Source organism: Osmia lignaria, unplaced genomic scaffold, assembly GCF_051020975.1.
Source record: "Osmia lignaria lignaria isolate PbOS001 unplaced genomic scaffold, iyOsmLign1 scaffold0016, whole genome shotgun sequence".
Classification (NCBI taxonomy): Eukaryota; Metazoa; Arthropoda; class Insecta; order Hymenoptera; family Megachilidae; genus Osmia; species Osmia lignaria.
In genome coordinates, this window is record NW_027478168.1 from 12,998,259 (window position 1) to 13,016,583 (window position 18,325).

General features: G+C 38.5%; 1 protein-coding gene across 1 annotated transcript; it reads right to left on the bottom strand.

Annotated features, from left to right (window-relative positions):
* Window positions 1-3,823: 3,823 nt before the first annotated feature.
* Window positions 3,824-10,601, bottom strand: LOC143306626 (uncharacterized). Its single transcript, XM_076693073.1, has 2 exons — window positions 10,225-10,601; window positions 3,824-10,135 (listed from the first exon to the last, which is right to left on the bottom strand). The coding sequence occupies exons 1-2, from the start codon at window positions 10,326-10,328 to the stop codon at window positions 9,541-9,543; spliced, it is 699 nt and encodes a 232-aa protein (XP_076549188.1). The 5' UTR covers window positions 10,329-10,601; the 3' UTR covers window positions 3,824-9,540.
* Between the last annotated feature and the right edge of the window lie 7,724 nt (window positions 10,602-18,325).

Consider the following 18,325-nt stretch of genomic DNA (forward strand, 5'->3'; position numbering starts at 1 on the left):
ATTAATTTGTTGTGTTACATACTAATAACCACCCCCCCCCCCCCCCCCCCTTGGTACAAACCTTTTTTTTCCACTCACCCATACATTAATCATTATATTATAGTTATTAACTATTATTAACCAAGCTTTACATATGCACTCACTGATGCTAGGTAACTCTGCCACATTATACTCACCTTTGTAAAGGGAACCACTGTAGATAGAGAACCCTGAGAGGAGCATCTAGAATTTTCTTATGCATAATCAACATCCGCTCCCATGCTCCTCAAGTAACGTCTGCCATTAATAAACTCATGTGCAGTATCTATAGCCGATGAGCTAGCATCAGAAGATGACCAGCTCTAAGAACGCTGACGGCCGATAAGCCCATCAGTTACTTACCTCAGCATCCTTTTTAATACAAATAGAGGGCCCAGAGCCCAGTCTCAGTAGTCCTACCAGAGCCGTTCATCTTGTGCACTTCAAGCCTAAAAGGTAATCTACAGTAGTTCTCTACGAGTCTTTAACCCTAAAGGGTGATCTACCGCAGTTCTTCACCAGCCTCACCATCTTGTAACTATATGTAAGCCGTTATATTATATCAACTATCCATTATTGTACTCTGTGCATTTTATTTCGACCATACATCTCCACTTCCAATCCTACGTACGGAATCTCGCACACCCTAAATTATTCGCGACTACTATCATTCTTTAAATCGATTCCGATTATTTGCGGTACTCTACAATAAGGCCCGACGTACTTCAATTATTATTTTTATTATATCAACTACTCGATTCTTATTCGATTTCTATACTCTTCCATCTGCCTGGCAGCGCTGAAAGGAGTCGCTCCGGCTTTTACAGTCTAACCTGGCTGCGCTCGCAGGAGTCGCACCGGTCTCTATCGTCTGCCTGGCAACGCTCACAGGAGTCGCGCCGGCTTTCCACCCCGGAACTGGTACCGCTCGCAGGAGTCGAACCGTCATCTGTACAACACCGTTATTGCACTATATTGTACGATGAGTAAGAATCGAGTAAGTAACTAAATGATTTATGACTAATTCATTTTATTTACGATTTATTCTATTACACGTTGCGGTCTTTGTAGTTTAAGCGGACTAAGCGCCCCAATAAAAAGAAACGTCGCGGAGGAGTTAAGCACCGACCTCGAGCCGCCTTTAAACGTCGCGTTTGCGAACTGATAGAGGAGTTGAACGCTCCGCCTCCAAGCTCGTCCTCCAACCCCGACGAGCCTTGTTACTCGCCGTTATCTGAGGCCCCGACCATCCGTCGTTTAATCGTTTTCAAGGATACGCAACAATGAATGTTTGTGTCTTTCTTCGATCGTGATATGTGGCATCCTCCACTATACTTTGTATAGTTGCAGCGTGTATTTTGCACCATCTGTTACAAAAACAGTGTTTTTAACGTCTTGCGACCGAATCAGAATCAATTCATGATGCGCATTAATTCGTTTGTAATCTTCACTGAAACCGAGCAGCATATTTAGAGGAACACAAAAGTCAAAGTAGCCTCTTGCATTGGGTATGTCTATCTAACCAGCGCTTTCAAGCATTTTTAATCTTGTCGATGTCAACGATACTCCACTTTTTATTATAGTTGTTATTCCAACGTTTTAACAACGATCGATCTCCACGCCGTTTAATTCATATCGAATTTCATCAAACATAAATGCTGCGCAATTCATTTCTAGTCCAATGAAGTTCCTACAACATTGTCATCGTTGAGAATGAGTTTTCTTTCGACGTAAAGGTAACTCTCACTGGGAAACCTGTACAAATCTTGTTGTTGAATGGGAATTCGTATTTCGTCATTGTTTCCGAACGTTGTGTTGGCGTATGGGCTGTAACTATGTAATTCGATCTTTGCAATTCGATCGTCAGAAATCGGTAAACTGGCAATGTTCAATGGATCCATCATTTTCGTTTCTTAATCACAAAACCCAACGATTGCAGAAATTGTGCGTTTTTGTCGCTCAAATCTTGCGATGTGTTCAGTTTGGAGATATTGTCCTTACTAAATGATTGAAAGTACAATTTGTGCGTTTGTGATTGAAGTTCTGGTTCTATCTATTTTCTAACGATCCTTTTAGCAACTCGTTCAACGGGGTGCCCGATAATGCATTCGGCGGATTGCTGATCGGTTGAGTTTTAGCATCTGTGTACAACAGCATTATTTCTAGTAATGTTTGGTATAAGTGCTGCTGCTTGCTCTCTTGAAAGGCTATTAAATGAACGGATATTTAACGTATATTAAACGGTCGCATCGTCGGAGCGTTCGGCGATGTGCTCTTGCGATGTGTCCGATTTGGATATATTCCCTCTACTGAATGATTGTATAATTGTTATCGTTTTTTACATCTTTATCCTTACTGCAGCTGTTGCATCTGTCGTAGAATGTTCAGCATGCCGTTCCAGCCGTTCAGCGGGCCGTTCGAGCCGTTCGAGCCGTTCAATGAGCCGTTCAACAGACCATTGATTATTATAGAGTTGTCAGTTGACCTTGTTGCTGAACACACGTATACTCTAACTCTCCTATTTGAAAATAACCGCTCTACATCAGAAATTTCATTCGTTTTCTCCTCGTCTTGAGCTAATTGCCGCAAAACGTAATTGCAATCGTTGTCACTCAGTGCATGACAGTGCAAGTGCATAAGTGCATTTCGGATATATTCGAGCTGTACCGCATTAAACAAGGAAAGAATATACAAGGTGTCACACCGTTCTTATTTACGATTTATTTGTTTTACCTATTTGAGAAATACATAGTTACGATATGGACGTTAAGTGCAAGGGTTGTGCAAAACCTGCAACGTCCAATCCTGCCAGATGCTTGGATTGTGGGATAATCACTCATACTGGCCCAAACTGTTTAGCCAGGTCGGGTTACCCCTGGCATAACGGGCGACTTTCAAACTGTAAAAGTGATCCTCTTGTATTGCCATCTGGTAGTTCCTCGGCAATCAACTCTCCAGTTAGCTCGCGCGAGTTAAGTGACAGGAGGTAAGTAAATATACAATATTCTTTTAATTATACACGTTTACTTTGTCCGTACAGGTCGACAGCTTAGGTCGATGGTTCAACACTGAATGAATGAATTGTCGTCGAGGCGATGGTAAGCTCTCTTTTTCTCTTTGTCTTATTCTCATCCTCGAGTCGGAATTTTGTTATGTCTGTTGCAGTGCCACGTCCTGCCTGAGGTGATAAGACTGGGGTTATGTGTCGTCACATAACTCGCGCGTCTACGCCCGGGGGCTCCTCCTCCTTCTTTACGCTCGAGGACATCAGTGATCTATTCCGTAACGAGATACTAAACCTACGGCGGGAATACGACAGCATTATTTAAAACGAGCTGTCAATATTGATGGGCGAAATGACGGCAATGCGTTAGAAATTAAATGAACGGCTCACTCTATTGGAAAACCGATCTGACGCTGATCAAAACACCACAATCTCTACTCCTGAACTGACGTTCAACGTTGTTGCCGAGATAGCTGAGAGGGAGAAGAGATCAAGGAACGTTCTCATCCACGGCATCCCGGAACCAGTGGCCACAGGCAGCGGGACTCCACAATCGATTCGTGACCAGGACACCTCTACGGCCAGACAAATACTAACTAGCATCCATTTAGCAAACTACGCAACAATCAGTGTGGCTAGACTGGGGAAACTAGGTAAATCACACAGGCTCCTACGTATTACCTTACAGGATGCTGAAGCCGCCAGACAGATCTTAGCCAACAAAAGCAGATACAGTGGACCTTTCAAGATAACGGACGATAAGTCACCAACTGAGCAGGTATACTTACGGGATCTGCACCTCAAACTCCAGACTCTGCATAATCAAGGAGACACCGCGAAGACCATACAGTATATCAAGGGTATCCCATGCATCGTTGATTCCCACAACAAACCTAAACCTGGTAGTTCAAAAAACTAACTAAGTATATAAATATATATTATCAAAATGTTAGCGGTTTACGCACCAAATTTATCGACTTAAGCTCCTCTCTACTCACATCCTCAGAGCGCTACGACATCATCATTCTGACCGAGACGTGGCTAAACTGCAACTTTTTCACTGGTGAACTAGGGCTGGACGACTACACTGTGTTTCGCAAGGATAGAAGTGACTCCACCAGCTCTTTCGCTAGGGGCGGGGGTGTTCTAATAGCTGTTCACACAAGCTTAACTTGTTCATTGCTCGCTCCACTCACAGACCGCCTGGAGCATCTCTTCATCAAGGTCAGCTCTCCGCTATCCTCTCACGTCCTAATTGTTTCGACCATTTATCTTCCACCTGGCTCACCTCCATCCTTCTACTCTGATCATTTTCAATGCATCTCCAACTTGTCAACCATATACGCATCTGCTTCTTTAACAATCACTGGCGATTTCAATACTCCTTTTATCAACTGGTCTTCTCAAACCTTATCCTACAACTCCCAGTTCATCTCTTCCTCCACTAACAATACAACCACTCAAATATCCAACCTTGTGCACGAACTGGTAGACCAATGCGATCTCACCCAACTCAACCATTTCACAAACTCTTCTGGCTCAATACTCGATCTTATCCTTATCAACCATCCGAATATTCACATACAATCTCCTACTGAATCACTTCTTCCTATCGACCTATATCATCCTCCTCTCCATCTCTCTGCTCAACTTTTCATACCATCTATCTCTGGATCCGTTTCGGCCTCTCCCAAGGTCAGGCATGACTATAGTAGAGCAAACTACTCTGGTATGGTTCATTTCTTTAACTCCATCAGCTGGGACGACATCATGTCTAATTTATCTGTTGACGATGCAGTGGATTATATGTACGAGCAACTATACTAGGCAATAAACACTTTTGTTCCTATCAAAACTATTAGACAAAGTAGCTATCCACCATGGTTCACCAGTGTATTAATATCGTTAGTTCGCATGAAAAAGGCACTATTTACACTTCTGCGCACTTAGAAGTAAATGTACATCTCTCACTAGACAGTGTCATAAAAACTACGTTGCGACGGCCGAAACGAACATCCGAGGTAATTTAAAGGCTTTCTGGTCATTTGACAACAGAAACCGCCTATCTCACTCGCTCCCAGCAACCATGAAATTTGCTAACCAAGAATCCAGTGACCCTCAAACGATTGCCAATTTACTTGCTGACGTCTTTGAGGCGAATTATTCTTCTCTTGAACCTGATTCAGGATCTGCTCCTCCTCAAGTACTATCCGAGCAATGCTTACCCTGCTTAGACATTAGTATCAGCGATGTACTTACTGAAATTGGCAATCTTAAAGTTTATAAAAGTCCTGGCGAAGACGAGCTCCCTAGTAGTATTTTTAAACAATGTAAGTTTATCTTGTCTAGGCCATTATGGATTATTTTTTGCAAATCACTGGGGGATGGTAAATATCCTGTTCGCTGAAAGAGGGGCACTATAACACCAATATTCAGGGCTGGAGATAGAACTAAGATAGAAAACTACAGGCCAATCACGTTACTCAATGTTCCATCCAAAATTTTTGAAGCTGTTGTTTGTAAAAAACTCTCTAAGATCATGCACAACTATTTAACCACTGAGCAACATGGCTTCATTAGTAGTAGATCAACAACGACCAATTTAGCGTGCTATATTAGTTATATCTCACAGGCTTTGGAGAATAACAAGCAGGTCGATGCAATCTATACAGATTCTGCCAAGGCGTTCGACAGAGTCAACCACAATTTATTGATTGACAAGCAATTTTGGGGTAAATGGTGCGCTCTTGCAATGGTTCTACAGTTATACAGGGTGCGTCACGGAAAACAGACGATTTTCAAATGAATGTTGTGAAGCGGGTGGTGGGGTAGAGGTTTGTGTAGGAGGGCATTTAACGCATCAAGCAATGCCATTTCATTTGTTATCATGTCGCTGTGGACATTAGAGCATCGAGTGTTCGTATACTATAATTTTGTAAAAAGTGGCGAGTCGGTTATTGAAACTCAGCGACTCTTTCGTCGCCGTTTCAATATTGGGCGTCATGGGGACATTCCAAGTCGCAATACCATCTTGAGATGGGTCACATCTTTTCGAACAAGAGGAACAGTAATGAAGAAGAAACCACCTGGTCCTGTCGCAACTGCAAGAACTCTGGAGAACGTGGAAAGAGTGAGAGAAGCCATCATAAGGAGTCCAACTCGTTCTGCTCGACGACATGCTGCTGAATTAGGAATGAGCGAAAGCTCAGTAAGGCGAATCCTACACGAAGATATGGGATTCCATCCTTACAAAATTATGGTCGTTCAGAAGTTAAGAATGATAAACGAAGAACTGTTGAAGAGAGTAGTAGCGAACTTCCGGGAGCGACTGCAAAGTTTCATTCACCAAAATGGTCACCATTTAAGTGACATAATTTTTCATACATAAATAGCCTAAAATTGCATGTAATAATGTATCATTTCGTGACAATAAATTAAAATTACGCTAGAAATTAACTGAGAAATATTTATTTTAAAAACGTCTGCTTTCCGTGACCCACCCTGTATTACAGGTCGAGTCCAGACAATCAAATATCGTGGACATATATCCAGAACAATTTTTGTATCTTCTGGTGTCCCCCAAGGCTCTCATCTAGGACCATTGCTTTTTCTATTATTCATAGATGATATTAGACACGCTTTCACTAACTGTAGCTTTTTATTATTTGCTGATGACCTCAAACTCTTCCGTGTTATCACCTCAGAAACTGATGCATATTACCTACAACAGGATATTCACCGATTAGAGGAGTGGTGCAGCAGAAACTTGATGAGACTCAATCCTGCCAAATGTAGCGTCATCAGATATCACAGAAGCAGTGAACCCATTATTCTGAATTATACCCTGTACAACACTGTTCTGAACAACACAGAATGCGCCAGGGATCTTGGGGTTTTAATAGACAGCTCGCTGACTTTTGACCAGCATATAGTGGCTGCCACTAACTCAGTTTCCAAGATGCTGGGCTACCTGAAGCGTACTTGTGCTCAATTTCATGACCCTGGCACATTTCTAACTCTTTATTATTCATTAGTAATGTCTCATTTAGAATATGCAAGCATAATATGGGCACCTCGTTTATCCAAACACATAAATGCTCTTCAGGGGATACAACATAGATTTCTGCGCTTTCTTTCCTACAAAACCACCTCTCCCATGGGGCGATTTGACCATGATTACAGCAATATCGTGCGCAGATTCAAGGTTCTTTCTTTTAAGGATAGACGCACCATTAACGAGATTGTGTTCATACAGAAACTTCTCTCCAATGAAACTGATTGTGCACCACTGCTTGACCAGGTCCCTTTTCACATTCCACCACGGGCCACCAGATCTTCTGAATTGTTTCATCAATGTCACTACTCCTCTAGATTTGGGCACTTGAATATTATCAATAGAGCATGCACCACGGCGAACAAATTCAACTCAGTCTGCGAAACATTTATTGACTCTGTCGACAAAACTAAACATAACCTCCGAAACTTTTTCTTCGATAACGCGGCAATTGGACAGCACTATGTCCATACTCATTGCACCACATTACACCAACTTGCACTAATAAAATTCAGTATCCTACGCTCATTATAAACCTGGCTACAAGCCTTTTCAAACCACCATAGACGCACTCAATCTTCCTCCATTCACGTAATTACAATAACTCGGCCATACTTATACTATTGTTAGATGTTTATGTTTACGTTCGTAACTCGGCGATAATATGTATGTATTAATTCATTCATACATTATTCCGTTGTAGCCGATTACTGCGACTGATGCGATGTACACAGTTCACGTTATGTATCGTTTGTTGTAAAGGGCTATGCCCGTATGTATATTAAATAAATAAAATAAATTATTATGTTTATATTCATGTTATTTTTTACGCCGTCTAATATGAAGCCTCACTGTCACTTCTTCTCCACGGAAATTTATCAGATTATCGTTTTGATCGGTAATGCGTATAGTACGGTGATCAATGGCTCTCATGATAACTGGAAGATAAATGACGTTCGTAGGACTTTCCGAAATTTTGTATCCTGGTGGCACGCGCGGTGAAAACTCATGAATGGTATGAACACATTGACCGTTGCTATACGCGCCAGTCGTAATATTACATTCGATCCTCAGCACATTTACTTTCATAATATTTACGGGTATATCCGACTCATGCCATTGTCCCGGCTGTAATATGCGATATGTAGAAAACGCGAGAAGCGATCCTATATTATTTGGTTTGGTAAAATCGATTGTATAATCACTATATATTTCACTTTACAAAGTGCTGTTATTTGTACGAAATAAAATGATTTTTGTCTTGTCCATTATTTTCTCTTGCGAGTACTTATTTAGCGCTTCGAATTCGTACGAACCGTCCAGTATCGTGATCTCACCATCGGCATCAAAGTAAAATTTATTGTTTGTAAAGTCAACGTTCGGTATTGTGTTGAAAGCTTGAAAATCAACGAGTCCGAGTTCGTAATTATCATCCTTCAAGTTTATAGGTGGAAGGTAATCAGTGCTAAGCACAGAATTCTTTCCGCTTAATGTGAACGTCAACGACATCTTTGCAACTGTGAAGACTATGTGCATCGAAACTATTTTATACATTTCCAGCTAAAAAATGCAAGAGTTGTCCGGATACACTCGTATCTAATTTTTGATACTGCGTGTGAGTGTATAAAATCGTTACATGGTTTCCGAAGTAGTTTATTAACTCTGTCGGTGGTCTCAGATTTCCAAAAGAATCGAAATATTTAACACGATTCCCCGCTTTACGTAAGCTACCCAGTGTGTACCAGGACCTTCCGATTTATTCAAATTCATGATACCGCATTAGTTTATGAGCGATTAAGAATGTAAATTTGTACGCATGAAAACACCTCGAAAATATGGAAAGTTCAACTTTCGTGCAAAGTTATATAATTGTACATTTGTTATTGCGCCCTGTGGAAGCGTTACAACTTGCCGAAGCGCTTCTTTTTTTTCTTTAATTCCTTTTCCCCGTTTATACGGTGCAAGTTAAAGTCCATGTCCTTCCATAACACGATTGTGCCGTTTCACTTCCTCCAATGTTTTCCGTGCTGCAGATGCATCGTTGACTGCCTTGGCGATACTTGCTGCACCGTCAGCCACCGTACCCAAAGCTGAAAGGCCTGCAAAAATAGGTACAAGTGCTGGAAGAAATCCCCTACGTTTTGCAACTGGAAGTTTGCGCGACTTCGTCTTCTTCTTGTTACTTTTCAGCGGTGCCATTACTTTCTTCTTTGGCTAACTCTTTGGCTATCAATATTCCAGCAACGCGCGCAGACAAAAGTATTTTCCAATCTGGTACGAATTCTTTTTGTGCTAATTCGAAGATCAAATGTGCATATGCACATCGTACGACTATCGTATAGGAAGAGAAATTTTTTCCTGGGATGTTTGGGTTTATATAGGTAGAGAGAGAAGTTGCAAATTATGCAATACATTATGATTTATTAAAGTATAATTTGTAACATAATTCAATTTATTTTCTCTGTTAAGATGCTGTTGATGCAGCTGTTATTATTGCATGAATGCCTAAAGCTACTAATTCGCCATCTATGATTAAATTTCGATCGTAAATGTGGCTCTCTTTAATATACAGTACAACTTCCGCATGCTCTTTTACATCCCCGTATCCCCGAACTAATGTTACAAACTCTTTAAATTTTTGCTCCACCGAATACAGTGTATCGTATAATGCATTATGCATTTCAATTATACAATCATTTAAAATTACCATTTTCTCAAACGTTTTTCTTATCATACACATACATTTATCTTTGTTGAACAATTTAAGAACTTTTTCACCATATAGCACTCCAAATTCAACACATACATCATTAAAGTTAATATTGTCGCGTGTATCTGTTGCATCTTCAAAGAAGCTGCGTACGTTGTCTGCTTCAGCTACAATCAGCGACCACGTTACTATGCTCAGCTCCAGCTGGTTGTTGCGGCTGTCCGATAATATGAGTTGGGGATAAAACTTGTTGCCGAATATATTTATTCCAATTTCCAAATGCTTGGTACAAGAATCTGTCAACGGATATTTTCGACCAAAAATCTGGCATGATCGTTGAGGTTTGATTCTAGAACAAATAAACACCATTTAAGTATGTTATTAGAACGAATAAATACCTTGTCCTAGCGTTAAATGAAATATGTTTCGAACACTTACTTTACATCATCCTGATGTTTTGTTATTTTTTTGCGTGTCTCTTCTTCGATAGAACTTGGATGTTTCCTTCTGCAAAAAAACCCCTTCAAACTTTGAGAATACATATTTCACTCTTCATAATACAATGTTGCGAACGATGCACTTGCGGTGATGGTCAATTTGGTTTTGCGTGTGCTTAAAAAGTTAGCAAAACCCCTACCTTCTATAGTCATGAATTGCAACGTCAGATTTGCTGCGTAAACAAAAAACCTTATTTCAAAGACGTAGAAAAAATTCCGCTTAAGGCGGGAAGGGTCTTGTGCCGTCCTCCGATAAGAAGAAATAGTTCAAGGTCATGTTTCTACTAGCGGCGATGCCAAAAATAGTTCGTCATGGGGGTGGGGGTCTCATAGGTGTCAAATTTCAGTTCAAGGTCATGAGGGGGGGGGGGGGGGGTGTTATTCAAGGTCATGGGGTGAGAGCCTCGTAGGTGTCAAATTTCAGTTCAAGGTCATGAAGGTGAGGTGGGGTGCTATAGGTGACGCCAAAAATAGTTCAAGGTCAAAAGGGTGCTAGGTCGGATCTAATTCACTTGTATCAGCATTTTTTTTGCTGACTCAGCAGAAATTTGACACCCTCAGCAGAAATATCATACCCCCCACCCCCCTCCCCCTCCCAACAACCAAAGGTGTCAAATTTCAGTTCAAGGTGGGGTTGGGGGGTATCATATTTTTGCTGAGGATGTCAAATTTCTGCTGAGTCAGCAATAAAAATACTGACGCAAGTGAATTAGAACCGGCCTAGTATCACTACTTATATCTCGAAAACTACGCAGCAGGTCAAAACTTGTCATACAACATAAATAGTAGGAAAGTTATTACTAAATCTACATTCGATATGTAATATACATTTAATAAGAATATCACTATTGGCATATCTACATTAGATATGTAATATACATTTAATAACAATATAACTGTTACTATATCTACATCAGATATGTAATATACACTGAGTAACAATGCCATTATTATTATATCTACATGAGATATAATGTAATGTTCTGTCGTGCTCTTCTATTTTTGCTTGAAGGCAGCACGGCTTGAGAGTTGTTCCCAAAATAGGGAGGTTTTAAAATCAAGCGAGATTGTTCTACTAATAGGTTAAGAATGTTCTTTATTTCGATAGAGTTCTGTCTCGTATAATGTTGATTGTAGGAATGAGCTTGTCGTACAGGTACCGGACTTATACATTGTTTCTTGAAGCCGGCACCAGCCAATCAGGGCCGCTGGTCGTTTGTACAAAGGGTGACCAGCGAGTCACTAGCGCAGGTATATGCGACCGATGGCGTTTAAGGGACGTCGAAAAGGCGCTTGGTAACGAATACATAACATGTAATATACATTGAGTAACAATGTCATTATTGCTATACCTATTTGAGATATAATGTTATATACGTTTAATAAAAATATCGTTATTAGCGTATCTACATTAGATATGTAATATACATTGAATAATAATGTGATGATTACTATATCTACATGAGATATAATGTAATATACATTTAATTAGAATATCATTATTGGCATATCTACATTAGATCTGTAATATACATTTAATAACAATGTCATTATTACTATATCTACATGAGATGTAATGTACAATAATATACATTTAATAAGAATATCATTATTGGCATATCTACATTAGATATGAAATATACATTGACTAATAATATAATTATTACTATATCCACATGAGATATAATTCATTATACTTTTAATAACAATATAATTGTTACTATATCTACACCAGATATGTATACATAGTTGATAGTGTGTCTAGAATCTCATGAATTGAATAGTACTGGTATAAATTTTCTATTCCTTTTGCTATGACTGTGAGATAATCACAAGTAATCGAAATAATACTTTCTTTTTATTAAGGGTTGCACTTATTTCACATTTCATTTTTTAATAGTATGTACTAATAAGAAAACACAGATTCAAATGAACGTTCGTGCTAACAAATATGCACATTAACCGCATTACTTATAAACTAGGCACATCACCTTAAGCTTAAAAATGTGGTGTAATTTATTATTAATTTATAATATCAGAATGAACTAATTAATAAATATAGGATAGATTAGGTATAATATCCAACTGATCTAAACATTATTTGTATTTAGTGTTATATCTTTATTTTCACTTTTGAAATATGCATAAAGAATTTGAACTATCCGAAGTATGTTTTTATTAACATACTGCAACAAATGCATACATTGTCCTTAATTTCTTTAATGGATCTATTCAACTTTTCTACTCTATAATTTTTTGGTTGCAATTCCCTCATGAATGTCTGAATAAATTTTGAAAATAAAGAAAAAGATATCATATTATTAAATATTGATACATTGTACTCAAAAATATTAATTTGGAATAAAGAATGCATTGAAGAAAATAAGATTTAATATTTCTTTTACCTTAAACATATTTCCACATATATCTTGCAAGAAAGTAATTGCATCTGTTTGCATAGTACTTATGTTTTTGTTATATGTCCTAGTATTTCATTCCATGCTGGAAGATATCTGTAATGTATCTATTCAACTTTTCTGCTCCATAATTTTATGCTTGTAATTTCCTCATGAATGTCTGAATTGTGAAGTCGCAGGGTCCCCTCTCTCACCGAGTCCTCTGCGCACTTGTATAATTATCTCTAAGCTACTGATTTGGTAGGGGTTCTTACTTACCTTTCGCTGGGCGCGGATACCTGTAGAGATGAGTCGTCTTGGTTAGTGGAGTCGGTAGGGTAGATGGTCTAATTGAGGTTCACGCACTTCTGATCACAACAAATGTTTATTTGGTTCGAGTACAACCTTTAACTTGCGCGCGCTTTACGGATGAGGTTGCTCTGTCGGATCCCTGAGTTCCGTAGCAGAGTCGTACTTCGCGGAGTTAGGTGCGCGTCTTAGAATTGGTATCTCGGATTTTCGCTAGACGAACTGGCCGATTCCGAACAGCTTTCGCGGATCGCTTAGGTGATCTGATCACTACAAATTCTGGGGTTGATAAAAATTATACTGTTCTGTCTACACGGGTTCTGTACTGGTTCTGCGCGATATTGGATCTGTCGCGAGCGGGCTTGGTCGCGTTATTATATATTGATGAGCGAGGTCAATCGTTTGGTTTTCAGTTCGGGTGAACCACCTCGTTCGGATTGTCAGCGTTCTTGCGATACGTTGACCCGAGCGAGCTGCTCACTCAGACTTTTCGGAACTATGAATTCGGATAATGAAATAAGAGTTTAAAGAATGTGGATGGCGAAATAAGGGTTCCAAGAATGCGTCACAGGACGTGACACCTGGCCGCCTAGATTGTTGCATATCGGTACGATATCAACAAGTAAATTTGGAAGAGAAAAGAGAGGAAAAAAAAAATATTATTTCACTTAAGTCATTGTGTTATCCGAATTCGTAGTTTGTGTTTCCATGCGTTAGGTGCATTTTACAATTTTGAGGTATGTGTAGCTACAATATTTGTTAATTGACATAAATTCGTTGTGCTGGGTACCTTGTACTTTGCGGATCGGTGTGTTACAAAGAGTAAATGGTTTTCGGGTGACCATTTACTTCCCTCCCCGCTGAGATTGGCGATAGGGGCGTTCAACAGAGTCATGGTGCGTGTGCTGAATACTGTCGTAGACCGACACTTCTGGGCTTCTTTTGTTATTAAATTTTAGAATTTGAATCTTTTTAGAATGGAGCTGATGTTTGTTAGGTCGTCTATTGCGGGAGGTATGCGCTGAGACAGCGAATGTCTCGAATGCGCTGGTTCTGGGTATTGTCAGGTGCTCTGCGTCTTGTGGTTCTTCGGAACCCCGTACGCTTGGTGGGATTCTTCTTGTTATGTTTTATTATTATGTTTTATTATCTTATTATGTATTATTATCTTATCATGTTTTATTATTATGTTTTACTATTATATATATATATCTCTTTTTGTCTTTTTAATGTTACTACGGCTATATATATGTTTTTATTGTTTCCTTGAATAAACCTTCTTTTCTTTTTATTTTGACCTTGTTTGTATTCATTTATACGTGTTCCTGTCTTCTTTCCCAAATTCCGAGATTTTAGTTTAGTTCTTCTAGTGTAAAGACTTGTATCTGCTTTTGCTTTATTGGTTGTGGTACCGGTGGTTTAACCGTAGGTGGTCGTAGTGAGACGGGTGGTAGCGTTCTCCATTTCAAAGTGTTTGGTTGTTCTATTTTTATTTCCTTTAATTCGGTGTCCTCGTTTCTGGCTAGGTTTCCTTTCTTTGGAAGTTTTTTGATGGTTTTGTTGTTTTTTAGCGTCACTAGTAAGTATGTAATTGAGCTGAAGATGGCTGCCAATAGATGTATGGACCATCCATATAGTGTATGTAATGTATATCCCCTTATGATCGTGTCAATTATTAGCTTGCAGATATGAATGATTATGAAAATCATTATTACTGCAGAGCTAATAGAGCCAAACTTGATGAATTTTTCCACGAATTTATTCCACGTATTTTCTGCGATATGGGATAGCGTGTTCTCTGTAAAAAGATTGTTGATTAGTCCTCCTTGTACGCTTTCTTCTCCTAGCATGCCCCTCGCTATTGTGTTCAGCAAGGCTGATTTTTCTAGGGGGAACATAATGTGCTGTTGGAGTTCTTGGAGGTCTTCTTGTGAATAAATTCCGCTTGATGCTAATGAATTTATTTCTTTGTATTCCCAGGAAATATTTGTATTAGGTTTTAGAATTCCTGGGTTTTGCGCTTGTCTTGGTGTTGGTGTTAGTGCTATCCAATTGTTGTTTAGTTTGTAATATTGTGGAATAATTGTGTTACATTCTATCTGGGTTCCTGATTTCATTAGTATGTGTGTTTTGGGTGTTAGAAATCGTGTTTGGTTCCCGGAGGTTACTGGTAACTGTGTGTAGCATTTGTCCGTGTGAAGTAATTGCACTTCTTTTGGCGTGCATTTTATGATGTGTACCACCTCCCCTGCGATCCTAGCAATGTATCCCGGTTTTTCCATTAGATTATACGCAAATTCGTCTGGTGAAATAGAGGCTATGGATAGGGAATTATAGATTGTTCTTTTTTCTAGTTTGCATCTTTCGTTTAGAATGTCTAAGTATAAATTTTGTATCTGAGCCCTGAAGTGTTTTTCTACGTATACGAATTTTGAGTTAGTGTATGTGAGAATGTCTAGGTTTAATATTTCTTTTGACGGTTGTACGTCATTATCGAATAGTATATTGTTTCGTGTTCTTTCGTATATAATTAATTTTGGGTGTTCGGTTTTCGTTAGTATTCTGTTGCAAGTTTTGATATCTCCTTTCGCTGCTAGCGCGAATGAGATGTCGGTTGTTTCTATTGTGTATAATGTTTCGCGATTGTTAGATGTTAGTTTTGTTACCGGACCTCGGTATAATACATCGTATTTAGTTTTAAAATAGTCCTCTCTCGGTAACGCTGACCAGAAGGTATGTCCTCCTTCCATGTCGATACAATGTTCATCCGAAAATTTACAAACTGTTCCCGATGCTAAGCGTAATTTATCGTTATTAAGACTAACTTGCGCGGTGTATTCTATTAGCGTAATCTTTATAAGGCCCTGTACATATACTTTATTCCATGTTCCGTAGCTATCGGAATAGGACGCTCCTGTACATGAGCTTTCTATTGCGTTTCCCGCGAGACTTATTCCTACGGATTTTGTGGAGTTTATTTTTAGATTCGCGATTGTATGAAAGTTGTCGTATCTAAATATTCCGGTATTATGTATGGATTTACAGTTTTCATGGCTTATGTCTAGAAGGTATTCTTGTATCGCGTTTTCTACTGGTACTAAGTGGCTGAACATTCCGCATCGAAAGATTGTGCGTTGGATCTCTATTTTACATTGTATGATTGGGACCGTTCTGAATTCCGCTAATTGTAGTAGCCGTATTGTGGTATTGGTTATGCTGACGTCTGCATGGTGGAAGTCGCATTCCCCGGTGTCCAGTAAAGAGTATGTCGATACGATCGGGTTGGTTGCGCCGCAATCGAATCCGATTATTGCTTGGCTAATTTTGAATGTGCTGATATAAATTAATAGAATTAACTTCATTGTCGGCTCTTTTCCTAGAAAGAAGGCTTATGTTATTTTCTGTGCTGCTAAATGCTTAGTTTGTTCGCATGAACCGTTTTTGGCTTTCCTTTGTAATTGATTGTTATATTATTGTTATCCCCTATTTTTAGTATTTCATATGGCCCTAGATACCAATCCTTTTCTAATTTTCCCGGTTTGGGTTCTTTGAGTAACCATACTTTGTCTCCGGTTTTGAATTCTACCGATTTAATGAATCTATCGTAGTATTCTTTTGATTTCATTTTTGAGTCTATTAGATTTTCGCGTGCCATACTAGCTATATCTCTCATGTTTTTTATCAGGTTTTCCAAATAATCGTTATGTGTAGGTAGTTGTTCTGATCTCTTTAGAGGTTCAATCGAAGGTAGCCTAGCTGGATAAGCGAAAACCAGTTCATGCGGTGTGAATTTGTGACTGGAATGGATGCTTGTGTTGTAGTTGAATTGTGCTAGCTCTAGAAGTTCATCCCATTCACATTTTTTTGTTGAAAAATTTTTTAAATATTCGCAAAGTGGATGGTGTGCCCTTTCTAATGATCCGTTTGATTGAGGTGAAAAAGATGTTGTTTCGATTTTTGAGAATTTAAATCTTTTTGCAACTTGTTTCATAATTTTGCTAGTGAAATTTGTTCCTCTATCTGTAAGTACTATTTTAGGTGAGCCAAAAGTGCATATAAATTTTTTTACAAAAGCATCTGCGACTGATTCTGCTGTCTGATCTTTTAAAGATACTGCTACTAAAAATTTCGATAATTGGTCTTGTATTGTTAAGATGTATTTATTATTATTTTTTTGTAACGTTGAGTGGGCCGACTATGTCCATCGCGATTTTATCGAAAGTTTTTACTGGTGTATCCGTTATAACCATCGGTTGTCTAGTTTTAACTCTTTTTAATTTATTTCTTTGGCATTCCTCGCACTTCTTTATTCTGTTTTGAATATCTTGTTTTAGATTTTCCCAAAAGAATTTGTCTTTTATTCTATTATATGTTCTATTTACGCCTGAGTGACCTCCTAGTTTTGTAGAGTGGAGTTGGTCAAATATTTTATCTCTGTTTTCAGGTTCTACGTATTCGATACTGTTTAAGCATATTATTATTTTAATGTTTGTTTTATTGAAGGTGTTTTTTAATATTTCCTCTATTTCGTGCCAGTTTATATTTAGTATTTTAATGTCTTTTGAAATGCTGAAGATTTTTATATTTTTCCGTATAAGTAAATCTTTTAATGTATTAAATAATTTTATCAAATTTTGTTTTATTATCTCCGATGATGCTGCTACGTTTAAGCATAAGATAAAGAGTTTTTTATTATTTACTTCTATTAATTCAACTTCGTTTTCGGACAGATTGGGGTTTATTTTTATATTCTTGATTTCCATTAGCGCGTTGGTGTTTTTGTCTAGAGGTATGCCTTGTTGAGTAATTATTTGTACGATGTTATCGTTTCTAAATTGAATCGAGTTTTTTGAGTAAATTAGATTTTTTTGTTCCTGTTCTTCTATATTGTCTTTTTTTTCTTTATTTTCCTGTTTCTTGTGCTTAGTCGTTCTTCCCTTATTGTTGCTATTCGAAGTTGCCTCTTGGTCTAACGGTTCCTGGATCTTTTTCCTTGGTCTACCCCTTCCTCTTTTGATTTTGGTATGATTGTCGTTTGAGGCTTCTACTTTATTTTGACTTGGAATTTTTACGGATGTCGATTTTTCGCTGATTTCTTTCTTTCCTTGCGCTCTTGTTGTAACGGAAATGTGTGCGTTGTCCACCGGATTTCTCGATAATGCGTCGGCGTTCACGTTTTGCTTACCCGGTTTATATACTATATTGTATTCATAATCTGATAATTTTAATCTCCATTTTTGTACTCTAGTATTATTGTCAGCTGTTTTTAGCCAAAGTAATGGTTTATGATCTGTAACTATTGTAAATTTATTCCCGTAAATGTAGTTTCGGAATGTT